We start from the raw sequence: 9,974 nt of genomic DNA, 5'->3' as shown, positions 1-9,974 counted from the left end.
ATTTTGAATAAATTAGCTTTAATATTTACTGATTTATCGAGGATTTCGTATTTCTCGAAATTACCGTTATATGGGATGTGGGTGTGGTTATTGTCCGCTTTTAAAAAATTTCGGCCATTTGGTATGCTGTACCAGAGCCAACAACTGTGCCAAGTTTGGAATAAATTGATGCAGCGGTTACCAAGATATACACATGTAACCATAAGTGGGCGTGGCTACGCCCATTTTCAAANCTGTTACAAACAACCGTTATGTGAACAAAGTTATAATACCCTTGTGCACAAGTTCGCTCGGGTATAAAAAGGGTTTCTTATGGTTTTAATTACCACACAAGGTCCAGCCGCAATCGATTATAAACGTATAAATAGCAATGGCATAACTTTAGTCCAAGGCAGCTGTTTGAATTCAATTCAGGTACAAAAACCCCCCTACACAATTTTGATAGATGCGCGCCTGGTAGATACAATCGTATTCAATAGAGCAACGAACCTTAAGTGAATGATGCTGCTGCAGCTTTATTTTTTGATCGATCAAGGTAAGAGTTTAGAGTGTTCAACATAAATAATTTGTTTTAAGACGCTACTTATGTAGATGCATTACTTATTTTTATGTTACATACAATGTTATATTAATGCAGAGCTGAAGTATATGGTCCTGCCCTGGGGCATCGTAATCTTACACATTTTTTATATGTATTGCTGTTAATTTTGGAGTACTCCTTGACCATTATGGAGTACTCTTTACATGCGTGCATGGAGCAGTCGCGATTTTTGCAGGACAAAATCGGACTATTACAATCTATAGCTCCCATATAACAGATTATTCAGATATGAGATTTTGAGTTATAAACCCCTCCCTTATGCAGCTAGGAACATGAAATTTCGCGCTATTTTCAAATATTATTAAAAGTGAAAATTACAAAGATTAAGTCACTATAACTTATCGTTTCCATACAACTGATAGTTCAGGTATGAAGTTTTACTTTGAAATTTCTTCATTTAGACATCTAAAACCGAGAAATTTAAATAGATATTTACTAATTTATCATACAAGGTCAATTGTCAAGATCGGTGTTTTAGAAGGTATATATGCCATGCAACTAATTGTTCAGATATAGCTTTTTGCGATATAACTCCTTCATCCAAATTTGTCCTTGTCATAAAGAAAAAATTCACAGTTGCCGGTGTGGTGTAGTGGTTAGCAGTGTGCGCTACCATTTCGCAGGAACTGGGTACACCCCTTGTTCAAGCCAACATCAAAAAAGCTTTTTTCTAATAGCGGTCGCCAATCGGCAGACATTGGCAAACCTTCGGGTGTATTTTTTAATTTTAAAGTAAATATGCTTGAAACATCTTGTAACAATCTCCTGTGGCAACGCAATTAAGTATCTATAGGTATTCTGTTTTCTTTTCGGAAGTCGTGGATTTAATCGGGAGTGTCGGCAAAAAAAAACCTTCCCGATACCACCCATCGCGACCATTTTGAAATTAGATCCCGATATCCCGCGCCCATCTCTAACGCGTATTCATGAAAGGTATAGCCGGAGACGGCACTGTTTTTTTTTTTTTTTTGTTTTAAAATAATAAATGTCTTTTTATGAACCGATTTATTTGATAAATGAATCGGTTAATTAGCAAAAGGAATAAGTCAGAATTTTTTCGATATGACAATTTTGATGCAGTTCGGCTCGTTTAGAGGAGCTTTGTTGAACTGCATCAAATTTTCAATATCAGAAATATGCTGAAATTTTCCCATTAAACCGATCATGCACTTATTACACCTTAATAAATTGTGTAAAGTAAGCTATTTATATGAATGTATGCAACCATTAAGAATGTTAACAAATTGGCAAATTATNGATTTATTTGATAAATGAATCGATTAATTAGCAAAAGGAATAAGTCAGAATTTTTTCGATATGACAATTTTGATGCAGTTCGGCTCGTTTAACGGAGCTTTGTTGAACTGCATCAAATTTTCAATATCAGAAATATGCTGAAATTTTCCCATTAAACCGATCATGCACTTATTACACCTTAATAAATTGTGTAAAGTAAGCTATTTATATGAATGTATGCAACCATTAAGAATGTTAACAAATTGGCAAATTATTTTGCGTACTGGTTTGGCATGTGGATATGTGCCTACTACGTACATATGTAAAAGCCGACATACTGGTAAAGTACGTAAATTACTTACGTGCTGATAAACCGCACAGAAAAGCACCAATGCAAAAGACGTTAATTAACACCGGTTTTATCATATTGAACTGAAGCTGCTTACTGTTAACACGAAGCCAGCCTTTGTCGTTGTTGTTGTTGTTGTTGTTGTTGTTGTGTATTGTGAGGTTCTTGTTGCTATTTTAAGGGTATTGTTCATAAACTGTTTTTGTATTTTTTTATTTTCTTTGATTCTAGTTTTCCCTTTGCTGCTCACTGTTTCTTNTGTGTATTGTGAGGTTCTTGTTGCTATTTTAAGGGTATTGTTCATAAACTGTTTTTGTATTTTTTATTTTCTTTGATTCTAGTTTTCCCTTTGCTGCTCACTGTTTCTTGTTTTATTTTTTACACATTTACTTAAAGAGAAATTTATTCAAATTTTACACCGAAAAAGTATCATATGTACATACAAACAAACATACTTTGTAAATGCAGTTTTTATTTTTATTGTTGTTTTTTTTTTAATTTTGTTTCAATAGTAATTTCACTGTAGTCAAATTTCGCAAATTCACTTCCAACGAATCAGTACAATTACCTCAGCGGCTGATGATCAGAACACGTTTAGCATTTGCATTAATTAATAATTTATTTATTTAATTTTTTTTTATTTTTTTCAACAACGCAATCCGTATTGATGACAGAGATATGTATGTATGTATTTACGAGTATTTTTCGTTTTTGATTGTGATTTTTTTTTTTTTTTTTTTGACCGTTAACTGCGAAATAACAGCGAGCTAGCAGCAAATTCAACTTTCCGCTGTCTTATTATAACTAAGACTTACGACAAGTATCGTTCCACGTCGCAAAGCCAACTGAGAGCTGGAGAAGATGCAGCTTCTTCATATGTCTACGCAAAAATCTTTTGAGTCACGCTTTGAAATTCCCCTCTCCGAACACAGTTTGCGTAATATTTCTTTGCTTAAGCTTGATTTTAGTGAAATTCTCAAAATAATTAGTATTTGTTGTTATTTACTTGGCACATCAATTAACTATGTTTTAAGAGAAGGCGCTCAGCTTATTTCTCTTTCAATGTAATGCGGAGATTTAAGTAAATATTGGTAGAGTAGATTGCTCTTATCACGAGTAAAAAAAAAAAAAAAACACGAGGACGCTACACAATTGTGAGCTGATAAATGTGGATTTAAGGCATCGAAGTTCATTTTTCTCAAGGCTTCCCTATCAATTTGCCCGACGCTGCTTTTTTAAATACTCATCTTTATCTTTATTATACCGGTCAACGAATATACATACATACATATTTCGTTAATTTGCCTCCTTGCAAACTTTACCGATTTTACATTTTTCCAATTCTGTGTCCAAAACGTAAAAGAGGAAGCCATTACAACTTATGCCGTAAAACAATATTTCGAGCAACAACAACTAGTACGCATGCCGTACTAAAGGTGTCAAAGAGGACAGGATAATACTCGAAACGAATGTGTCAAAGTACGTAGTATCATTACTGCACCCAAAAGCCTGATTATGGCAACTTAACTTAATTTAACTGAACGTAGAACTTGGAGTATCAAAATTAAACAGATTTCGACGTGGCATTAAGTTACGTTAAGTTTCGGCTTTTCAATTATAAGGAACACCCATTTAAGAGAATTTTTATGAGAGAGCCGTGAATTACGTTAAGTTGCCATAATCAGACCATAAAACTGAGTTATAGATGAGGATAGGCTAGCTTGTTTGAACAGTAATCTCATATAGACCATTAATTGGCCCCTGGTGTTAACAAGAAAGAGGATGCCTAGGCTTAAATCTTAGTTATTACGAATTTTTTAGCAAGTTTTGACAATTCGCTATTGCTTTAGGCTGCTATTTCATTCGTTTATGAAACGAAAGCAGAGCGACAGCAACTGAGACACGATCTTCCAAAAGCTGGACAGTAATTTCATCACATGCCATGCATTCTTTACTCTGTGGCAGAACTAACTTAAATGCATGAGCTGGTGTCCCGTAAGTACCTATCCCAACTAGTACCTTGCAATTTACTCTGGGAAGTGCTCCCGCAAGTTGGATTTCGTGTTCACTGTAATGTCTAATTATGTCCTTAAGTAGTTGAAGGAGGGTTATACGGCCTGCATAGTTCCTGTCATAGAATTCATATATCCTATTCATGAATTGTCTGATACAAAGCGAGTTTGTAATTATAGCCTCCTTTACTGCCTTGCACGGTTTAGAAAATGCTGTAGTAGTATCCAGGAGCATATGTGGTTGTTCAAACCTCTTCAACGCACAAAATACAGCACATTCCGTACCTTGACTCATCTTGGACCCGTATTTAAGGAAATGGTAGGTGTTGTGATTGGATCTCTTCTTAAAATTTATTTACAGATAGGAAGGAGACAAATTTTATCACATTTCTACTCTCTTTTAAGACCAAGGGAAACGGAGTAACACTCGTGAGAGGAACCAGCCCAGGCGAATTCTCGGCAAATGAACGTATGACACCAGTCCCAAAAGTTGTGTCAAAAATTTGCGCTGAAATGCATATCTAAGGTAACTCTGGATTGCTGGAATTCAACATTTTGCTTGTTTAAAGCAAAGCAAAACTCCATACGAATAAGAAGCAATAGATTTTTATTAAAAGATGTCGTGTTATTTTGGTTTTGTCGGATTTTCGGTGCCTCTTTTGGACTTAGCAAATTTGCCTACCATTGAATATAAACGAGAAAAAAATAAAACAAGACTCATTTTTAGTATCTCTTGCTTCCTATATCAAAATATGANTTGTCGGATTTTCGGTGCCTTGTTTGGACTTAGCAAATTTGCCTACCATTGAATATAAACGAGAAAAAATTAAAACAAGACTCATTTTTAGTATCTCTTGCTTCCTATATCAAAATATGATTTGTCAATAAAAAGTGTACTTCGCAACTTTTCACTTTAAGCTAGCGATATGATTAATTCAAAAAGTTATTTAAAAAATGAAATGCAATGTAGAATAACAATTTGGGTAGCAAATAAAATGGATAATTCTTGTTATGTAAAAGCAAATAGGTAATAGGAAAATGTCCTTTTAAAATTTTTTCCTTGAATATTCTTCAAAATTTCCAATACTTACTTTGTAAAAAAGTTATGTGTTAAGTGCTAATATCCACATGACCACATCCTAGTATTTCATCCTTCTAACTCTATTTGCTCATAAAACTGTACATTATTAAAGATACGTTGTCCAATACCTATTCGCCGTGTGAACCAAAAAGCCGTTTTTTTTTGTTCTACAGAATTTTCTCTTTCATTTGGTGCATATGTTAACGGCCAAACCCGACCTTTGGACAAACTAGTTTTTCTTATTTTTATATTTATATATATTTATTTTTGCGCAGAACACCTNGTTCTACAGAATTTTCTCTTTCATTTGGTGCATATGTTAACGGCCAAACCCGACCTTAGGACAAACTAGTTTTTCTTATTTTTATATTTATATATATTTATTTTTGCGCAGAACACCTTTTCGCGTAGACGGCCTTCGGCCGCACTTCCGAAAGAAGAACCCTCATTAGTCCAACTCCAGGTACGCAGTCCACAATATTGTCGCGTCCAACTTGGATCCAGGTAGAACTAATGTAGCCTAGGAAAAACTAGTTTGTCCTAAGATCGGGTTTGACCGGTAACACATATGTTGTTATTCTACATTGCACTTTGAAATTTCAAAGTGCTTTTAAAAAAATCAGAGAGAGAAGCCAAAAAGGCAGCTTTACTTTATTTTGCTCATATCTTCGTGAATATATTGGCTGTTACGTGCCTTTTGAAATTTTTAGGTTTTTGTCGCACGGTGTAGTAAGCACCTCTAACCACTCGATTAAGATAGCCAAAAGTACTTACACATTTTTCTTCTAATCAGCTACTATAATATTATGCTTGCTAGTTACCATAGCAAGCGTTTGCGTTTTGTTGTTGTGAATCTGAATATGCATCGAAATATGCAAAACCATATGCACCGGATTGTGATTACCCTTAATACTTTTTGAAGGTAAATGACGCAATTTTTAACATTTAAATTTACAGCTAGGGAATTCACAAGATGTCGTAAGCGGCGTAGTGCTTAAAAGTGGAATTTTTTATAAGAAATAACGGCTGAAATGCTTTTACTGGATTAACTGGTGTAATTGGAGTTAATTATTGTTTCTTTTTATCAGCTTAAACAGATTTTTGCGTAGTTAAAAATCGACTAAAAATCAAATTTACGACTTTAAGATATTACGACGCTTACCACATCTTGTGAATCCCCTAAATATCTAAGTGAATGACACAACTATGCTGGAAAGAGGAAAACCTGTCCCTCAATTACATTGTATAAATATGTGTATGCATGTACATTAGGATGCCTCCAACAAAAGTTGCGGTTTTTCCTCTGAAATTGTAAAACTTATTATATTTTAAGACTTTCGTAAAAATTTTCCGAAAAATATTAATGTTCAGGAAAACCTAGACCGAATTAAAAACACTTCAAAAAATCATTTTGATTTCGTTGATAAATTTTTTTAAACATTTTTATGCAGACTTTTTAAGCGTAAACTCTTCCATCATCTGAGGTGATTTTTTTGGAAAAATAAAAATGCCTGGGTTCAATCCCTGTTCAAAGCAACATCGCAAAAAAATAGAGAAAAAAAGGTTTTTTCTTAACAGCGGTCGCCCCTCGGCAGGCAATGGCAAACCTCCGAGAGTATTTCTGCCATGAAAAACAGCTTCTCATAAAAATACAATCACCGTTCGGAGTCGGCGAAAAATTTGTAGGTCCCTCCCATTTGTGTGATGCCTTCAAGGCGCACGCTACAAATCGGAGGAGAAGCTCGGCCAAACACTAACATATGTATGTGTAAGCGCCAATCTATTATTATTATTATTTTGAAAACAGTACCGATTTTTTTGTATGGATAACGATGCACCCTAATGTACATATGTACGTACATAATTTCTGGAGCAATTAATTAAAACTATAAACACAAAGTCAAAATGCTTGAAATATCCAAGAATACAGGGTATTCAATGAACAAAATAATGAATGCCTTAGTTTACAACTGTCTTTAAATTAATAACTCTGCGACGCTCTAAGCCTTTGATCGGTTATTAAATATAATAGGATTGAAGATTCAAAAAAAAAGCACGGGATGAGAACAAACTTAATGTATGTATGTATCCAAAGACAAATGGATTTTTTAGTACATACGTAAGTAAGGAATCTCTTTAGAAGACACGACTAGGCTCAAATCCATTTCTTATATACGAATAAATAATAAAATGAAGACTTTTAATCTAGTTTCTCATATCTATTGAACCCAAATTATTTTTGCATGGATGTACATAGATTCTACTCACCGTCCAAAGTCAAAGATTATTTGTATGACCTAATTAGGTTTTAAAATGGAATAAACACTTTTTAATTATCCCTTGAAAGTTTTTTTTTTTAATATTTTGGAAAACTCTAACATACATTTGCATAGCTTTGGGTAATAACTTTATTTCAAAATATGTACTTAGATACTCGCGTATCTCTATGCGTGCATTGTTCTTTCAATCCAGTCTACAAAAGCGCCAACTCTAGTGTATATCGCTGGCCAACCACTTAAACCGCACGGTGTTGGACCATATGATACAACACCAATTAGATAGTAAGCCGCTTTACCATTTACATCGTCCTGAAACATCAGAGGGCCACCCGAATCACCACGGCATGTATCGATTCCCGACTCACCACCCGCACACAATTGCGTCGGATCCAATCGTATGCCATTCAATTGCGCATACTTCTGACGACATACATCTAAATCCTTAACCTTTAATGTGGCCTTCAACTTAACGGGACTACTTTGACTCTTTTCCGTTGAACCCCAACCGGCTACATCCATTGCAGTATTGACAAAAGTGTCCATGCGTAAATTTTGTGTTGTGGGTAAGCAAATTGGTTTAACAAAATCTGTGAATTGTACGGACTCGTTAAGACGTAATAATGCAATGTCATTGGGATCATTGTGATTCGCATAATCCGGATGTGGCATACTCTGTGCAATGGTAATATCTTTATGAGTTGGCGCGCAACCCTCTTTGTTGCAATCGGGATCAGTGCGAGTGTCCCATTCGCCCAAACGAACGCCAGTCAAGGACCAACCAGCAGGGAGATCACTAGGTTTAACACAATGAGCCGCTGTTACCACATAGCGGTCGCTAATCAATGCGCCACCGCAATAGTGCCCCTTTACACCGTCAGCTGTTCGAAAAACCAAGAAAAATAAATGCGTCACTAGAAATTTATGTTGGCAAATGTAACTGCATATTTAGCATTCACTTACGTTTCGTGTACTCAATCAAGGCGGTCCAAGGAAATTCATCAATCGCTGTCTCGGTGCCACCATAAATACGGTTGTCAAGCACATTGCCACATTGAGGAAATTGAGGTAGCGAAGTAGCAATGCTGCTGCCGCCACTGATGAAACCACTGCTTAGACTATTCGCTGGGCGTCTTGCTGGTGCTGCACCGCTAGATTGCGGAAACAGCACGGCAGCTGGCGGTGCGTGGACTGGGGCAGGTGCGCGTGCGGGTGCGGGTGTGGCTGGCGGCAAGGGTGGCGCAGGCGTAGTGGCACTTTGTGTGAGATATTGAGGGGGGCAGCATATCTGCATGAGTATAGATTTACTTACTTGGTAATGAGGATGTAGGAGTATTAAAGTTTTATTAGCGATTAGCGGCATAACTTACCAATACTTTACGATTACGATATCCGCATTGACTGCTACGCAAGTATGCGCGATCGTTTTGTGAAAGATTGGGATCTTGTACCAATTCGAAAAGAAAGCGACAATCTTCTAAGCTAATACAATTAGCTTCCACGCGGTTGGGAGTAAAGCAGGATCCATAGCTTGTTACTAAAACCAAAATAGATTAAATTTAAATATGTTGTACATATGTATGTACATAGATATGTATACTATACATTTGTAATAGAAAAAATACACATCTGGCATATGGATATACATACAAATGTATGTATTTATGTACATTAAGGCGCATCACTCCACATACAAAAAAAATCGGTACTGTTTCTTTACCGGAATTATAAAATTATTATATTCTAAGACTTCCGTCAAAATATTTCAGAAGGTTATTAAGATTTACGTCAGCTGAACGTATTAGAAACGATCTTCAAAAATCGAGTTTTTTATAATTTAAATTAGTTTTTTCAAATATATATTTTTCCGTTTTGTTTGGTGTTTATGGCTTTTTAAAAATATACATATTTTTTCTAGAAATTAACCTCAGATGATAGAGAGTTTATGCTTAAAAGTTCTGGTTAAAAATTTTTTAAAATTGTATATATGGAATCCAAATAATGAGATTTTTGAAGAGCTTCACGAAGTGATATTTTCTTACAAATTTTCGATGTACATATAAAGCAGGAATTCATATAAGGTGGTCGCGGTAGTACAATAACCAAAGCTTAAATGTATTTTGTTTTTGCTTTTGGCACACATCAAGCAATCTCCCTTTCTCACTCACTCTTAACAAATTTTGACACATGTGTACCGAGGCCTTTTGAACCAGCTATTCTAACAACACCACCTTACATAAATTCGTCTTGAAAGCAGTTCTTTATTATTTATGATTTTGGGTTTTAAAATATAATTAATTTTATAATTCCGGTGGAACAACCGCAATTTTTTTGGTGATGCACCCTATTATACATACATAAATTTGTAAATACGTACATACATATAAGATTAAAGGCATGCTTAAGATTAATATTGAGG

General features: G+C 35.2%; 2 protein-coding genes and 1 long non-coding RNA gene across 3 annotated transcripts in view; 1 reads left to right on the top strand and 2 right to left on the bottom strand.

The window, feature by feature from the left end:
• LOC108362922 (serine protease easter-like) overlaps window positions 1-2,438 on the bottom strand; it is a 20,453-nt gene extending 18,015 nt beyond the window's left edge. Inside the window, exon 1 of the mRNA XM_017616077.1 lies at window positions 2,200-2,438. Within this exon, the coding sequence (XP_017471566.1) occupies window positions 2,200-2,263 (64 nt within the window). The 5' untranslated portion in view covers window positions 2,264-2,438. The remainder of the gene's footprint in view (window positions 1-2,199) is intronic.
• LOC108362924 (uncharacterized) lies at window positions 2,300-4,704 on the top strand. Its single transcript, XR_001847536.1, has 3 exons — window positions 2,300-2,347; window positions 2,459-3,665; window positions 4,604-4,704. It is a non-coding gene; the product is annotated as an uncharacterized LOC108362924 (long non-coding RNA).
• Window positions 4,705-7,589: 2,885 nt separating this feature from the next.
• LOC108362925 (serine protease easter-like) lies at window positions 7,590-9,105 on the bottom strand (the record flags this gene model as incomplete). The annotated part of the gene is made up of 3 exons (XM_017616080.1): window positions 7,590-8,436; window positions 8,519-8,843; window positions 8,926-9,105. Coding segments are annotated over 3 exons (1,218 nt in total), but the record flags the coding sequence as incomplete, so codon positions are not given.
• Between the last annotated feature and the right edge of the window lie 869 nt (window positions 9,106-9,974).

The sequence above is a fragment of the Rhagoletis zephyria genome, unplaced genomic scaffold (genome assembly GCF_001687245.7).
Source record: "Rhagoletis zephyria isolate East Lansing unplaced genomic scaffold, Rhagoletis_zephyria_1.1 Rzeph_scaffold_01142, whole genome shotgun sequence".
NCBI classification, from domain to species: domain Eukaryota; kingdom Metazoa; phylum Arthropoda; class Insecta; order Diptera; family Tephritidae; genus Rhagoletis; species Rhagoletis zephyria.
The sequence above is the reverse complement of the archived record's forward strand: the minus strand, read 5'-3'. Positions and strand labels throughout refer to the sequence as shown.